The sequence below is a fragment of the Chiloscyllium punctatum genome, chromosome 15, assembly GCF_047496795.1.
Source record: "Chiloscyllium punctatum isolate Juve2018m chromosome 15, sChiPun1.3, whole genome shotgun sequence".
NCBI lineage: Eukaryota > Metazoa > Chordata > Chondrichthyes > Orectolobiformes > Hemiscylliidae > Chiloscyllium > Chiloscyllium punctatum.
Genome location: NC_092753.1, coordinates 25,466,938 through 25,484,266, shown reverse-complemented (window position 1 = coordinate 25,484,266; position 17,329 = coordinate 25,466,938). Strand labels below are relative to the sequence as shown.

General features: G+C 43.4%; 1 protein-coding gene across 7 annotated transcripts in view; it reads left to right on the top strand.

Annotated features, from left to right (window-relative positions):
• Positions 1-17,329, top strand: part of dgkh (diacylglycerol kinase, eta) — a 569,987-nt gene that overhangs the window by 341,583 nt on the left and 211,075 nt on the right. For all 7 annotated transcript variants that reach the window (XR_011962527.1, XM_072584802.1, XM_072584800.1 and 4 more), the window contains one exon: positions 16,656-16,760. Coding sequence is in view for 6 of the 7 variants with exons in the window: in XM_072584802.1 (XP_072440903.1) it covers positions 16,656-16,760 (105 nt within the window). In the remaining variant the exon portion in view is untranslated. The remainder of the gene's footprint in view (positions 1-16,655; positions 16,761-17,329) is intronic.

Here is a 17,329-nt window from a genome sequence, read left to right as displayed (position 1 = left end):
GTTTTCTGAAGAGCAGAAAGGACTAAGGGGGACATGATTGAGGTTTATAAGATTGAAGGGTCTGGAGAGCAGCTGTTCTCTTTGGTTAAGGGGTCGATCATGAGAGGGCATAGTTTAGGGTAAGGGACAGGAGATTCACAGGGGGTTTGGGAAAAGTATTTTTCACTCAGTGTGGTGGGAATCTGGAATGCACTGCTTGGGAAGGTAATGGAGACTGGAAACCTTAAAAGTTTAAAAAATATTTGGATGAGCACTTATAATATCATAATATTCAAGCATATGGGACCAGTGCAGGAAATTGGGATTGGGGCACCTTTAGTGGTAGTTATGTCAGTGCAGACTCAATGGGTCAAAGGGCCTTTTCTGTGCTTAAATGACTCAATGATTCTATTTCATGGTTACCACCTGTACTGTCTCATTTGAGTCCATCTGGGCTTTTTAGTAGTAGCTTTCCAAAAAATAAGGTCTTTTTGCTTAAGATGAGATAATATGCAGGTTTTTCCTGATTATTCTAAACACTTTTGAATCTTCAACAGCTTCCAGTATCCACTCCATGTACTTTGGTCAATTTCTTCCTTTATTTTATTTCTTTAAGTCTGGTTTGTTTTATGTCAATATGGTTATTAACGTGTACAGGGAATGCAAGGAGCTGAATAGCTGAATCTGCCAGTTGTGTGCGAAATCCAAGTATGGCTGGGAGGGCTCAAGTGGTCACTGCTACAAGATAAATGTCTGTTTTAAAAACATGCAGCTTATAAATCTTCTGTCTTTATCGATAAGGCAAGCCTTGAACTAGATTTAATAAAAGATCTGATTCATTATTCCTTTCCATTTACCAGTAAAGTCCCAGTTATCCAGATCCCAAGCAAAATATTACAGTACTAGAATTACTAAGCAGATCTGATAGCATTTGTTGAGGGAGAAACAGAATTATCATTTCAGGTCTGTGACCTTTCATCAGAATGATTTCACTTTCCACAGAGGTCGTCACAACTGAGTATTTAGAACATAGAACAGTACAGCCCAGTACAGGCCCTTCAGCCTCGATATTGTGCCATTCTTTTATCCTACTCTAAGATCAGACTAACCTATATAACCTCCATTGTATAACTTTGTGCTATCCAAGATTTGTTAAATGTCTTGAATGTATCTGACTCTCCTACCACTGCTGGAAGTGCATTCCATGCACCCACCACCCTCTGTGTAAAGAACTTACCTCTGACATCTCCCCCAAACCTTCCTCCGATTACCTTAAAATTACACCCCCTCATAATAGACATTTCTGCCATAGAAAAAAGTCTGTCTGTTCAGTCTATCTATACCTCGCAACATCTTGTACATCTCTATCAAGTCACATCTCATACTATTTCTCTCCAATGAGTTTGGAGAGAAGTCCTAGCTCCCTCAACCTTTCTTCATAAGACATGCCCTCCAGTCCAGGCAGCAGCCTGGTAAATTTCCTCTGCACCCTCTCTAAAGCTTCAACATTTTTCCTATTATGACGTGACCAGAACTGAACACAATATTTCAAGTGTGGTCTAACCAGGGCTCTATCAATCTGCAGCATAATCTCGCAGCCCTTGAACTCAATCCCCCTGCTAATGAAAACCAGCAACCATATGCCTTCTGAACAACTTTATCAACCTTGGCGGTAACTTTTAGGGATCTGTGGACATGGACCTCAAGATCCCTCTGTTCCTCCACACTGCCAAGAATCCTGCCTTTAACCCTGTAATTTGCATTCAAGTTCGACCTTCCAAAGTGAATGACTTCACACCTTTCCAGGTTGAACTCCATCTGCCACTTATCAGCCCAGCTCTGTATCCTGTCAGTGTCCCATTGCAACCTACAACAGGCTACCCATAAGTCCACCAACTTTTGTGTCATCAGCAAACTTACTAACCCACCCTTCCACATCCTTATCCAAGTCAATTATAAAACTCACAAAGACAGAGGTCTCAGAACCAATCCCTGTGGAACATCACTGGTCACTGAGCTCCAGACTGAATACTTTCCATCTACCACCACCCTCTGTCTTCTGTGGGCCAGCCAATTCTGTATCCAGACAGCCAGATTTCCCTGTATCCCATGCCTCCTTACTTTCTGAATGAGCCTACCATGGGGAACCTTATCAAATGCCTTGTACGCTATATCCACTGGTCTACCTTCATCAACGTATATTGTCATATCCTCACAGAATTTACTAAGGTTTGTGAGGCATGACCTGCCCCTCACAAAGCCATGCTGACTCTCTCTAATCAAACTCTATGGTTTTCCAAGTAATCATAATCCTGTCTTTCAGAATCTTCTCCAATACTTTTCCCACCACCAACGTAAGACTTACTAGTCTGTAATTCCCAGGATTATCTCTATTCCCTAAATTGAACAAGCATTCCCTTTCTTTATAGCATTTTATCTTTTTAATTCAGATCTCCAGCCTCCGAGTCTTCTGCTTTTGATTGTTATAAGTGTCAACTGTGATCTTGTTGGAAACAATTTTGCTAGCGAATTGGAGGGATGTGGGGTTTAGGCCTGTTCCAAGGACTTTAATGCATGTTCTAGGCTGGCACTTCAGCGTAGCACTAAATGATTGCTAACTGAGGGAGGAGTTGGTTTTCAGATGCAACATTAAACCAAAGCTCTGTCAGATGGGAATACATCAGGGCTCCCTGCACACCTTTAGCCTACAGCCCTTTGCAGTCTTGCCTTTCGCACATCCATGATTTTAATTATTCCACCACTGATGGATGTGTGGTTGAATGGTACCAAGTTTTGAAATCATTCCTTTCTTGGTTCATTGCCACTCTGTCATGCTGTTCACTGTGAAATTCTATCTCTGGTAACACTCTTGGAATGCTGTTTGCCACATGATGTTTTGTAACATTTGTTGTTACAAAAGAATCCTTTCCTCTGCTACTACATGACATTTCTTGTTGATAAGAGAATTAGGCCCATTGTGAGTGCTCTGCCATTTGATCATGGCTGATATGCTCCTCACTGGAAAATGTGTTGCTGGAAAAGCGCGGTAGGTCAAGCAGCATCCAAGGAGCAGGAGAATCGACGTTTCAGGCATAAGCCTTTCTTCAGGAATGAGGAAGGTGTGCCAAGCAGGCTAAGATAAAAGGTAGGGGGGAGGGGCGTTAGGAATGCGATAGGTTAAGGTGAGGGTGATAGGCCGGAGAGGGGGTGGGGGCGGAGAGGTCGGGTAGAAGATTGCATGTCAAGAAAGCAGTGCTGAGTCCGAGGGTTGGGACTGAGATAAGGTGGGGGGAGGAGAAATAAGGAAGCTGGAGAAATCTGCATTCGTCCCTTGTGGTTGGAGGGTTCCTAGGTGGAAGATGAGGCACTCTTGGAATTGGTCCTCCTGGGAGCAGATGCGGTGAAGGAATTGGGAATATGGGATGGCGTTTTTACAGGGGGCAGGGTGGGAGGAGGTATAATCTAGGTAGCTATGGGAGTCATCTCTGCATACCTCGACACGGTCCTGTCCCCCTTAGTCCAAGAACTCACCACCTACGATCGGGACACCACCCACGCCCTCCACCACCTCCATGATTTTCATTTCCCCGGCCCCCAACGCTTTATCTTCACCATGGACATCCAGTCCCTACACCTCCATTCCCCATCATGAAGGCCTCAAAGCCCTCCACTTCTTCCTTTCCCGCCGACCCAACCAGTACCCTTCCACTGACACCCTTCTTCGACTGACTGAACTGGTCCTCACCCTGAACAACTTCTCTTTCCAATCCTCCCACTTCCTCCAAACCAAAGGAGTAGCCATGGGCACCCGCATGGGCCCCAGCTATGCCTACCTCTTTGTTGGATATGTGGAACAGTCCATCTTCCGCAGCTACACTGGCACCACCCCCCACCTTTTCCTCCACTACATTGATGACTGTATCGGCACTACCTCGTGCTCCCACGAGGAGGTTGAACAGTTCATCCACTTTACCAACACCTTCCACCCCTACCTCAAATTTACCTGGACCTCTCAGGCTCCTCCCTCCCCTTCCTAGACCTCTCCATTTCTATCTCGGGCAACCAACTCAACACGGACATTTACTATAAATCGACCGACTCCCACAGCGACCTAGGTTAAACCTCCTCCCAACCTGCCCCCTGTAAAAATGCCATCCCATATTCCCAATTCCTTCGCCTCCGCCGCATCTGCTCCCAGGAGGACTAATTCCAATACCGAACAACCAAGATGGCCTCCTTCTTCAAAGACCGCAATTTCCCCTCAGACGTGGTTGACGTTGCTCTCCACCGCATCTCCTCCACTTCCCGCACCTCCGCCCTTGAACCCGCCCCTCCAGTCGCCACCAGGACAGAACCCCACTGGTCCTCACTTACCACTCCACCAACCTCCAGATGCATCGAATCATCCTTCATCATTTCCGCCACCTCCAGATAGACCCCACCACCAAGGATATCCTTCCGTCCCCTCTCCTATCAGCGTTCCGGAAAGACCACTCCCTCCACAACTCCCTTGTCAGGGCCACACCCCCCACCAACCCAACCTCCACTCCCGGCACCTTCCCCTGCAACCGCAAGAAATGCAAAACTTGCGCCCACACCTCCCCCCTCACTTCCCTCCAAGGCCCCAAGGTGATCCTTCCATATCCGTCACAAATTCACCTGCACCTCCACACACCATTCACTGCATCTGCTGCACCCGATGAGGCCTCCTCTACATTGGGGAGATAGGCCGCCTACTTGCGGAACATTTCAGAGAACACCTTTGGGACACCCGCACCAACCAACCCAACTACCCTGTGGCGGAACACTTTAACTCCCCCTCCCACTCCATCAAGGACATGCAGGTCCATGGCCTCCTCCATCGCCAGACCATGGCAACACGACGCCTGGAGGAAGAGCACCTCATCTTCCGCTTAGGACTCTCCAACCACAAGGGATGAATGCAGATTTTTCCAGCTTCCTCATTTCCCCTCCCCCCATCTATCTCAGTCCCAACCCTCAGACTCAGCACCACCTTTTTGACCTGCAATCTTCTTCCCGACCTCCGCCCCCATCCCCTCTCTGGCCTATCACCCTCACCTTAACCTCCTTCCACCTATCGCATTCCCAATGCCCCTCCCCCAAGTCCCTCCTCCCTTCCTTTTATCTTAGCCTGCTTGGCACACCCTCCTCATTCCTGAAGAAGGGCTTATGCCCGGAACGTCGATTCTCCTGCTCCTTGGATGCTGCCTGACCTGCTGCGCTTTTCCAGCAACACATTTTTCAGCTCTGATCTCCAGCATCTGCAGTCCTGACTTTCTCCTCCGATATGCTCCTCACCTCCATTTTTCTGTGTTTTCTCCGTATTCCTTCAAAACCCATTACCAGTTAAAAATCCTTCTTAACTCCTCCTTAAATTTGCTCACTATCCCAGCATCCACTGCACTTTGAGGAAACAAATTCCAGAGATTAACAGCCCTTTGAGAGAAGTAGTTTCTCTTTAACTCTGTTTTAAATTTGCCACTCCTTATCCTAAGACTATGACCTCTCATCCTAGAATGCCCCACAAGAGGAAGCATCCACTCCCCATCTATGTTATCCACATCTTTTATACCTTGAATACAGCAATTTGATCTCCCGTCATTCTTCTAAATTCCAGAGAGTATAGGACTAACCTGTTCAATCTCTCTTCACACGACAGACCCTTTATCTCTGGGATCAATCTAGCGAACCTCTCCTGAACTGCCTCCAATGCCACTACATCTTTCCTCAGATAAGGGCACCAAAACAGTGCACAATACTCCAGGTGCGGTCTCACCAATACCTTGTGTGGTTGCAACAATATTTCCTTACCTTTATATTCTATTTCTGTAGCTATTCACTTTCTGTATTATCTGCTGCACCTGAATGCTAGTTTTCTGTGACTCATGAACGGGTACACCAAGATCCCTCTGCACTAGAGCAGCCGAAGTGTCTTCCCACTAAGGTAATGGGTCACCTTCCCATTTACTAATTCAAATGCATGACCTTGCACTTATCCACGTTAAGCTCCATCAGCCACAATTTGGCCCACTCTGTTAACCTATATGTCCATTAGTACGGCTCTTATTTCCTTATTGTAATTTACTGTCCTGTCTATTCTTGTGTCGTCGGCAAATTTGGCTGCAGAGCCTTTTATCCTGAATCCAAGTCGCTAATACAGATGGTAAATAGCTGGGGTCCAAGGACTGAACCTGTGGCACCCCCTAATTAGACCTTGCTATCCAGAAAAAAAAATTATCCTGACTCTTATCTTCTGTTCATCAGTCAGTAATATATTCAGACTAATAAATTACCCCAATCCTATAAATCTAACCTTGTGAATTCACGTTTTGTGCAGCACCTTATCAACCGTCTTCTGGAAGTCCAGATAAATTACATCTGCAGCATCCCCATTATCCATTTTGTTTGTTCCATCTTTGACGACCTCTGGTAAATTAGTTAAACATGATTTGCCATTCATAAAACCACACTGACACTACTGGATAGCATTTTGACAATGTCCTGATATTGCTTCCTTGATAATTGATTCTAACACTTTCCCAACAACCAATGTTGAACTAACTGGTCTATAATTTCCCACTTTTTGCCTACCTCCCTTTTTTGAATAAGGGTGTTGTATTAGCCATTTTCCAATCTTCAGTGTCGAGGAAGTTTTGGGATATTGTAACAAACTGATCCACTATCTCCACTACCATTTCCTATGAGGCCCAGGGGACTTCTCTGTCCTCAGTCCGAATAGTTTACTTAGTACCTTTTCCCTATTGATGTTGATTGGTCTTAGTTCTACCTTATCTATTGCCAACCTTATCTATTGTAATGGAGTGGAACTGTTGTCGTCCACAAAGTGAACGAGGCAAAGTATTGATTCAGCATCTTAGTGTTCCCCACTATTTATCCTTTCACCAGAACAGTTAATTGCTGTCCGCAGACTTGCATGTGAAAATTATCTACAGCATTCGCTCATATCAAAAATAGTGTCTCAGAGCTACACCATCGATTCTAACAAGAGACTAAGAAATAAATTGCATTTATATAGCATCATTCACATCTTTTGGATGTTCCAAGTTGCTACAAGCCCTGTTGTGTGCTGCTGAAGTGTGATTCTTATTGTGATGTAAGAATCCAGACAGCTAATTTTCTCAAAACCAGGTCTCCAAAACAACAAAATAATGACCAATATGATCTGTTTTAACTATATTGGTTCAGAGATAAATATTGATCAGAAGTTGCTGTTGGAAAAAAATTTGATAGGATTGTCAACGTGAAAAGGCTGACAGGCCTCAGATGAACAACTCATCCAAGAGCCAATATTTCCAACAATGGAATGTCCTCTGGATTGGATATGAAAGTTAGTTCTTTTCAAAATGGACAAAAATTGGAAGAACTTTCCTTGGAGGAAGGGTTCCATCCACATGATTTTCAGGTTGTATGGATAAAATATGTTTATTTCTTCCAATTCCATGACTGGCAATCATGACACAAAGTATACAGATTAGTTGGTGACAGTGAGACAATAAAGTATGCATATAATATTGGACTGAGAACAAATAGGCCATGCAGCTGTCTCCTCGGGAACATTGTGTAACTGGAGAGATCCCAGGAGTTCTGTTTGGTTTGGTGATGTGTGGTACGAAAAATACCAAAGCATATTTTACTGGCAATAATTCAGTGGTTTTATGCAGACCAAGTCATCATAAACAAACTCACATCCGCAACAAACAATTTTTCAGTTAAACATCAGTATCAATAGCTCAATTGATACATGAGACGCAATAGAAGATATCAAGCAAGTCACAAAGTAGATGTTTAATTAACAAATCAGGAAGAAACAGTAATAAATATTTGTGATTATGGAACTAATTGACAATTTAGCCTAACAACCTGTCAGTTATAATAACTTTAACAAAACCATCAGTTCCCTTCACGAATGCTTCCCTAATATTCCTGATAATTACTCATGACCTCAACAACGTTACCAGAAAAAGAACATCAAAGTTCATGGTTGCCTGTGTCTTGACGATGCAAGGGAGATAAGGAAACTGGTTAATGCCGTTAATTGACGTTAATGCCATGTCGTTGGAGAGTCCCAAGGTGGAAGATGAGGCGTTCTTCCTCCACTTATTGGGTGGCTTGGATTTGGTGGTGGAGGAGACCCAAGACTTGCATGTCCTTGGCAGAGTGGGAAGGGAAGTTGAAGTGGTTAGCCACAGAGTTGTGGGGTTGTTGGGCGTGTGTGTCCCAAAGCTGTTCCCTGAAATGTTGCACGAATTAGCGTCCTGTCTCCCTGATGTAGATATTCCTCTTCTCTCTCCTTTAAGGCATTCTTTCAAATTTATCTCCTGTTTTGCTCTAATACCTCCTGATGAGTTAGGGGTTAAATGTGACTTTTTAAATCCCCCGTTGTGAAGTAACGGGGGCAGTTTTATTATGTTGAAAATGCTATATAAATGCGAGTTGTTTAGTTTCTTGTTCTCATTCTCCTTCAAAGCAGTATTCTTATGGCTTGTCCATAAATTGATGATCAGCTGAGTTTTAACAATGGCCTTTTGCTGGTGACAAAAAGTGATGATGCAACAAAGGGACTATTAATATAAGGCAACTGGTTTGTTGCAACCAAATGATTGGATTCTATTCAAGCTCCCGATGTGGCTCTTTCTGAAAAAGGTGGGCAGCACATTTTATTGGACACAGCAGATGTAGGAATTCGTGGACATGTCAAAGAACATCATCCTGAAGAAGAGCCGTAACGTGAACTCTGTTTATCTCCACAGATGTTGCCAGCTTGTTTGTTCTCTGTTCGTTTCAGATTCCCAGTATCTGCAATATTTTGCATTTATTCGTAGAACATTGTGTCCTGTCATCCCATTATGCATATAAAAGACAGCAGAACACTACTTGGAGAAGGAAAAGGAGTTTTCATGAGCTCCTGAACACCATTCTACCCTCAACCAGGGTTATTAAGACGCAGTGATAAAGTTTATACTTTTCTTCAGCATGTTGAGAGGTCTGGCTTCACACAGTGGATTCAGAATGTTTTTTTACACATCACATTAAAGTGATAATAAGATGCAGTGTACATGCAAGTTGTTTGTTTCTCTATGCAATATCATTTGAGCAATAATGTTTACAGATAAAACATGAGATTGTAGTTGAGACTTATGAAAAAGCTTTTACCAATGTGCTGCCTGTTCGGGAGACACTGAGAGCACAAGGAGGGAGAATAATGTGGAAAGGAAGAGAACAAGTTCAAGATTTTGCATTCCTGCATGAATTTTAGAATGAATATGGAAAACTATTTTATTTTGACATGGAAGCAAATTACATGAACTGACAAAAAGGTAGTAAATAACTGCAATGAACTGGTTAACACTCCAACAAAAGTTTGATTTTCCAGGGAATGGTAAACTCCCAAAGATTACTGCTCCGGCCTTGCTTGCTTCCAAAAGAAGGGAGCTCTGCAGTTCTGAGATTCTGTAGAACATAGAACAGTACAGCACAATACAGGCTCTTTGACCCTCTATGTTGTGCCGACGTTTTATCCTATTCTAAGATCAGACTAACCGACATAACTTTCATTGTACTATCTTCCATGTGCCTATCCAAGAGTCGCTTACATGTCCCTCATGTGTCTAACTCTCTGTGTAGAAAACCGACCTTTGACATCTCCCCTAAACCTTCCTCCAATCAGCCTAAAATTATGCCCCCTCATAATAGCCATTTCTGCCCTGGGAAAAGGTTTTTGGCTATCCACTCTGCCTATGCCTCTCATCATCTTGTGTACCTCTTCCAAGTCACCTCTCATCTTTCTTGGCTCCAATGAAAAAAGCCCAGGCTCACTCAACCTTTCTTGATAAGACATGCCATCCAGTCCAGATAGCATCCTGGTAAATCTCCTCTGTGCCCTCTCTAAAGCTTCGACATCCTTTCTATAATGAGGCAACCAAAACTGAACATCGTATTCCAAGTGTGGTCTAACTAGGGCTTGATAGAATTACAGCACAACCTTGCAGCTCTTAAACTCGATCCCCCTGCTAATGAAAGCCAACACACCATACACCTTCTTAAAAACCCTATCAATTTGGATCTATGGACGTGGACCCCAAGATCTCTCTTTTCTTCCACACTGCTAAGAGTTATGCCTTTAACCCTGTAATTTGCATTCAAGTTTGACCTTCCAAAATGAATCACTTCACACTTTTCTAGGTTGAACTCCACCTTCCATTTTTCAGTCCAGCTCTGCATCCTGTCAATGTCCCATTGCAATCTATAAAAGCCCTCCACCATATCCACCACTCCACTAACCTTTGTGTCATCGACAAACTTACTAACCCACCTTTCCACTTCCTCATCCAAGTTGTTTATAAAAATCACAAAGAGCACAGGTCCCAGAACAGATCCTTGTGGAACACCACTGGTCACCGAGCTCCACGCTGAATACTTTCCTTCTGTTACTACTCTCTGTCTTCTATGGGATAGCCATTCTGTATCCAGGTAACTGAATTTCTCTGTATCCCTTGCCTCCTCACTTTCTGATTGAGCCTACATGGGGAACCTTATCAAACTTCTTGCTAAAATCCATGTACACCACTCCACCTTCATCAATGTGTTTTGTCACATTCTCAAAGAAATCAATAAGACTTGTGAGGCATGACCTGCCCCTCACAAGCTATGCTGATTATCGATAATCAAGCTATGTTTTTCCAAATAATCATAAATCCTGTCTTTCAGAATATGCTCCAATAATTTGCCCACCTGTGATATAATACTGATTGGTATGTAATACCCAGGATTATCTCCATTCCCTTTCTTGAACAAGGGAATAACATTTGCCTCCCTCCAAACATCTGGGACTACTCCAGTCGACAGTGAGGACGCAAAGATCATTGCCAAAGGTGCAGTAATCTCTTCCCTCACTTCCCAGATATATTCCGTCTGGCCCAGGGGACATATCTGTCCTCATGTTTTTCAAAATTTCCAGCACATCCTCCTTCTTAACATCAATCTGTTTGAGCATATCAGCCTATTTCACACTGTATCACAAATGACAAGGTCTCTTTTAGTAGCGAACACTGAAGCATTCATTAAGGACCTCCCCTACCTTTTCCAACTCCAAGCACAAGTTTCCTCCACTATCCCTGATTGGCCCTATCCTCACTCTGACCATCCTGTTGTTCCTCACATTAGTGAAGAATACTTTTAGGTTTTCCATAATCCTACCCACAAAAGCTTTCTCATGCCCCCTTCTAGCTCTTCTAAGTTCATTCTTCAGTTACTTCCTCACTGCCTTTTAATCCTCTGGAGCCCTGTCTAATCCTTGCTTCCTCAACCTGAAGTCAGCTTCCTTCTTCCTCTTAACTAGCTGTTTCACGTCTCCTGTAATCCAAGGTTCCTTCACCATACCATCCCTTCCTTGCCTCAGTGGGACAAACCTACCCAGCATTCGCAGTAAGTGCTTATTAATCAACCTCCACAGGTTCATTCACCTTAAACTCCCTTACCAAGTCTGCCTCATTGCACAAAACTAAATCCAGAATTGCCTGTCCCTAGTGGGTCCCACCACAAGCTGCTCTGAAATACCGTCTCATAGACATTCCGCAAATTCCTTTTCTTGCAATCCACTACCAACCTGATTTCCCAGTCCATGTGCATATTGAAATCCCCCATGATCACTATGACTTTGCCTTTCCTACACATCTTTTGTATCTCCTGGTGTATCTTATGCCCCAATTCCTGACGACTGTTTGGAGGCCAGTATACAACTCCAACTATGTTCTTTATTTACCATTGTGGATCCTGGGTTCTACCCACACAGATTCTACACTCTTTGACCATGAAGCAATATATTGAACATGGGGTTCCTGTCAGACTACGGATAACCCCACAACACTCTACATTCTCACATATACACTCATACACAAGCACACATATTCACACATACCTTTACATCCTCCCACACTCTCACAGACCCTCTCTCATATACACACACACACACACACACACACACACACACACACACACACACACACACATATCCTCTCACAGGCTTATATTCCATCATACTCATGCACACACTCTACAAACACACACGCGCACACTGCCTCACGTGCTCTCACACACACATAAACAGTTGGAAAAAAGAGTGAGTCAGGCAGGCAAGCGCAAACCAGAGAACGAGGTAATTTAACTGTATTTTTTTCAATGCAATAGGCCTAACAGAAAAGGCAGATGAATTCAGGACATGGTTAGGAACATGGGACTAGGATATCATAGCAATTACAGAGATGTGACTCAGGGATGGACAGGACTGGCAGCTTAATGCTCCAACATACAAATGCTATGGGAAGTATAGAAAGGGGGCAAGAGAGGAGAGGGAGTAGTGTTTTTGAGAAGGGATAACATTATGGCTGTACTTAGAGAGGATTCCTGGGACTATGTCCAGGGACATTACTTCGGTGGAACTGGGAAATAAGAAAGGGATGATTATCTTATTTGAATTGTACTATCGACCCTCTCCCCCCATCCCAAAACTCAGCAGGAAATTGAGAAAAAATTTGTAAGGAGGTCCCCTTATCTGAAAGAATAATAGGATGGTAATGGTGGATTTAACTTTCCAAACTTAAACTGAGACTACCATATTGTTAAAGGTTTAGATGGAGAGGAATTTGTTACGTGTGCAGAAGAAAATTTTCTGATTTAGTGTGTGGATGTACCTACTAGAGAAGGTGAAAATCTTGACGTCCTTTTGGGAAATAAGGCAGGGCAGATGACTGTGATGTCACTAGGGGAGCACTTTTAATCGCCCCTGTGCACAAGGACATGGGTTCTCTGTTTTCTCTTGAACAACGGTTTCTCAGTGAACTATATTGTCTTTTACAGGGAGGAGCATCCAGATAAAGCAGCATACATATCAATTGGGTGACTGTTACAGTCAATGAGTGTCAATAGTAAAGACTAAGCTATCTGCTGTCACACAATGAATATTCCTAACCTTGTTATCTGGCTTCACATAATGAACACTTTTCACCTTGCTAATTGACATTATATACTGAATGCTATCTCATCTTGTTAAATGGCTCAAATTAATGGCTGCTTTTCTGCCTTGTTAACCCATCACCCTTGCCACCAGCACCCCATTGTTAACTGTAAGTTCTTATCTGATCAGAGTCACGCTCAGCTGTACCTCTTGTTTCACAAAACTCAGAACTTAACTGATTCCCTATCTGCTTATATCCTATACACATTCTCACAGTAACCATAATTCTGTTCGTTTTAAAATGGTGATGGAAAAGGATAGACAAGATGTAAAAGTTACATTTATAAATTGGAGGAAGGCCAATTTTGACTGTGTTAGGCAAGAACTTTCAAAAGTTGATTGCCTGCGAACACCTGCAACCATAGGGATGGCTGGAAAATAAGAAACCTTCAAAAACAACGTAATGAGAGTCCAGAGACAGTATGTTCTTGTTCAGGTGAAAAGCAAGGCTGGTCGGTGTTGGGAATGCTGGATGAGTAGAGAAATTGAGGTCTTGGTCAAGAAAAGTTAGGAAGCGTATGTCAGGTATAGACAGCAGAATCCTTAAAAGAACATAAAGACAGTAAGAGTATACTTAAGAGGGAAATCAGGAGGGCACAAAGGGGAGATGAGATAGCTTTGGCAAATAGGGTTAAGGAGAATCTAAAGAGATTTTATAAATACATTAAGGACAAAAGGGTAACTAGGGAGATACAGGGCCCCTCAAAGATCAACCCATGTGTGGAACCACAGGATGTGGGGGAGATACTAAACGAGTATTTTCCATCAGTGCTTCCTGTGGAGAAGGGTATCGATGATAGAGAACATGGGGAAATAAGTGGTGACATCTTGCAAAATGTCGACGTTACAAAGGAGGAAGTGCTGGATATCTTAAAATGCATAAAGATGGCAAGATCAGGACCCAATCAGGTGTATCCTCGAACTCTGTGGGAAGCTAGGGAAGTGATTGCTTGGCTCCTTGCTGAGATATTTATTTCATTGATAGTCATTGGTGAGGTGCTGGAAGACTGGAGGTTGGCTAACGTGATGACACTATTTATGAAAGGTGGTAAGGTAAAACAAGGGAACTGTAGACCAGTGAACCTGACATCAGTGTTGGGAAAGTTGTTGAAGGGAATCGTGAGGGACAGGATTTACATGGACATGGAAATGCAAAGTTAAAAATCACACAACACCAGGTTAGTCCAACAGGTTTATTTGGAAGCACTAGCTTTCGGAGCCCTGCTCCTACATCAGGTGTTTGTAAGACAGGGAATTTATAGCAAAGGTTTACAGTGTGCTGTAACTGAAATTACATGTTGAAAAAAGCCCAGATCGTTTGTTAAGTCTCTCATCTGTTAGAATGACCATGTTGGTTTCAGTTCTTTCTTATGTAAATCGCAAAGCTTTTTTTAAAGGTTACATTCTCAAGTGCACTTCAACAATTGGTATCTTGTCGGCCCAGATAAGGTATTGAAGGTGTTAGCTCCCTGTGTGAGACTGTCTGTGCCACAATGGTCAGACTCTATTCTAAAAAAACAGATTTACAGAATCGTACATGGATTCACTCAGTTTTTGAGCAAAGTAAAATCAATTCTGCAAGTGCACATTCACCTCTCAAACGTAAGTGTGTGTGTGGGAGGGATTGGGTTATGAGTATCTGTGAGAAGGTGTGCATATGTGTGTGAATGTGAGTGTAAAGGGGTTTAAGTGAGAGGGTATGTGTGGAAGTATATGTGTGAGTCATGAAAGAGAGTTTGAGGGTATGTGTCTGTCTGTCTGTATGTGCAAAGGGGTCACCTCTAGTGTGACAAGAACCCAAGGTCCTGGTTGAGGCCCTCCCTATGTGTACTGAACTTGGCTATCAGCCTCTGCTTGGCCAATTTTCGCTGTTGCCTGTCCTAAAGTCCGCCTTGGACGGTCACCCAAAGGTCTGAGGTCGAATGTCCCGGACCACTGAAGTGTTCTCCGACTGGGAGGGAATACTCCTGTCTATTGATTGTTGTGCGGTGCCCATTCATCCGTTGCCGTAGCCTCTGCTCGGTTTCACCAATGTACCATGCCTCAGGGCAACCTTGCCTGCAGTGTATGAGATAGACAACGCTAGCTGAGTCGCATGAATACCTGCCACGTACATGGTGGGAAGTGTCCCCATGTGTAATGGTGGTATCCGTGTCGACACTCTGACACATATTCCAGTGTCTACCGTGACAAGGTTGTATGGTATTGTCCTAAAAGCCAAGCAGTTTGGTACAAGCAATGATCTGTTTGAGGTTTGGTGGCTGTTTAAAGGCATGAAATGGAGGTGTGGGGAAGGTCTTGGCGAGGTACTCATCCTCATGCAAGGAATGATTATGGATAGTCTACATAGCTTTGTGCATGGGAAATAATACCTGACTAACTTGATTGAGTTTTTTGAAGAAGTAACAAAGAGGAATGATGAAAGCTGAGTGGTAGACATGATCTTTATGGATTTCGGTAAGGCTTTCGACAAGGTTCCTCATGGTAGACTGGTTAATAAGGTTCGATCACTTGCAATACAGGGAAAACTAGTCATTTGGATACAGAACTGGCTCAAAGGTAGAAGACAGAGGGTGGTGGTGAAGGGTTATTTTTCAGACTGGAGGCCTATGACCAGCAATGTGCCACAAGGATCGATGCTGAGTCCACTGCTTTTTGTCATTTATGTAAATGATTTGGCTGTGAACAGAGGAGGTATAGTTAGTAAAGTTGCAGATGATACCAAAATTGGAGGTGTAGTGGACAGCGAAGTAGGTTACCTCAGTACGACTAGAACTGCAGGTACTGCATTTTGGAAAAGCAAATCAGGTCAAGACTTTTCCACTTAATGGTGAGGTCCTTGGGAGTGTTGCTGAACAAAGAGATCTTGGAGTGCAGGTTCATAGTTCCTTGAAGGTGGAGTCTTATGTGGATAGGATAGTGTAGGAAGCATGTAGTATGCTTTCCTTTCTTGGCAAGAGCATTGAGTATAACAATTGGGAGGCTGTGTTGCGGTTAGGCCACTTTTGGAATATTGTGTGCAATTCTGGTCTCCCTCCTATAGGAAGGATGTTGTGAAATTTGAAAGGGTTCAGAAAAGATTTACTAGGATGTTGCCAGAGCCGTAGGAAGAGGCTGAACAGGCTGGGGCTGTTTTCCCTCGAGCGTCGGAGGCTGAGGGGTGACCTTATAGAGGTTTATTAAATTATGAGGGACAGGGATAGGGTAAATAGACGAAGTCTTCCCCCTGGATTGGGGGAAACTCCAGAACTAGAGGACATTAGTTTAGGGTGAGAGGGGAAAGCTTTAAAAGGGGCAACTTTTTCATAGAGAGTGCTTGTATGGAATGAACTGCCAGAGGAATTGGTACAATAACAACAATTAAAAGACATCTTAATGGTACATAGGAAGATTTTAGAGAGATATGAGCCAAGTGTTGGCACTTGGGACTGCATTAATTTAGGATATCTGATCAGTATGGATGAGTTGGACCAAAGGGTCTGTTTCCATGTTGTACATCTCTATAACTTTATAACTCTGCTGTTCAACTATATCATTTAAATAGTCTCGACAGAATGTTTAATTTTCAAACATGTGTAATTTTTAATGATATGAGTTTATTCACGAGAGAATTGTGTTTCAGATAATCACACCATTCAGAAGACTCATTCTTTGTGCTGAAAACAGAAAAGAAATGGAAGACTGGATCTCTTCATTAAAATCTGTGCAGAGTAGAGAACACTATGAGGTAAGCTTCCAGTTCTTCATACCTTCAGTGCAACTCACTCTCACAATGACACAGTGATTCAGTGGTTAGCACTGCTGCCCCACAATGCCATGGTCCTGAATTCGATTCCACTCTTGGGTGACAATCTGCATGGACTTTGCACCTTCTCCTCATGTCTTCATGGGTCTCCTCCAGGTGTTCTGGTTTTCTCCCACAGTCCAAAGATGTGCAGGTTATGTGGATTGGCTATGCTAAATTGCCCATAGTATCCAGGGATCTGCCACATGGGTGGTTTAGCCATGCAGGGTTTCAGGGTGGGGGTGGGGATGTCTGGGTGTGTTGCTCTTCGGAAGGTCGTTGTGGACTTGAAGGGCTGAATGGCCTACTTCCACAATGTCGGGATTCTGTGACAGTTAATAACTTCACATCACAAACCAGGCATTGTGGGTCAATCTGCCCGAGGGAAGTCTTTAACTATCTCTTGGACTACCAGCTGAGAGTAGTTTTCTTGATACTGATATGAGCCATTGGAATTCTACCCTTCTATGTCTGAAGTTACCTTCAGTTTGAAGAGGGTGTCTGTAGTTGGG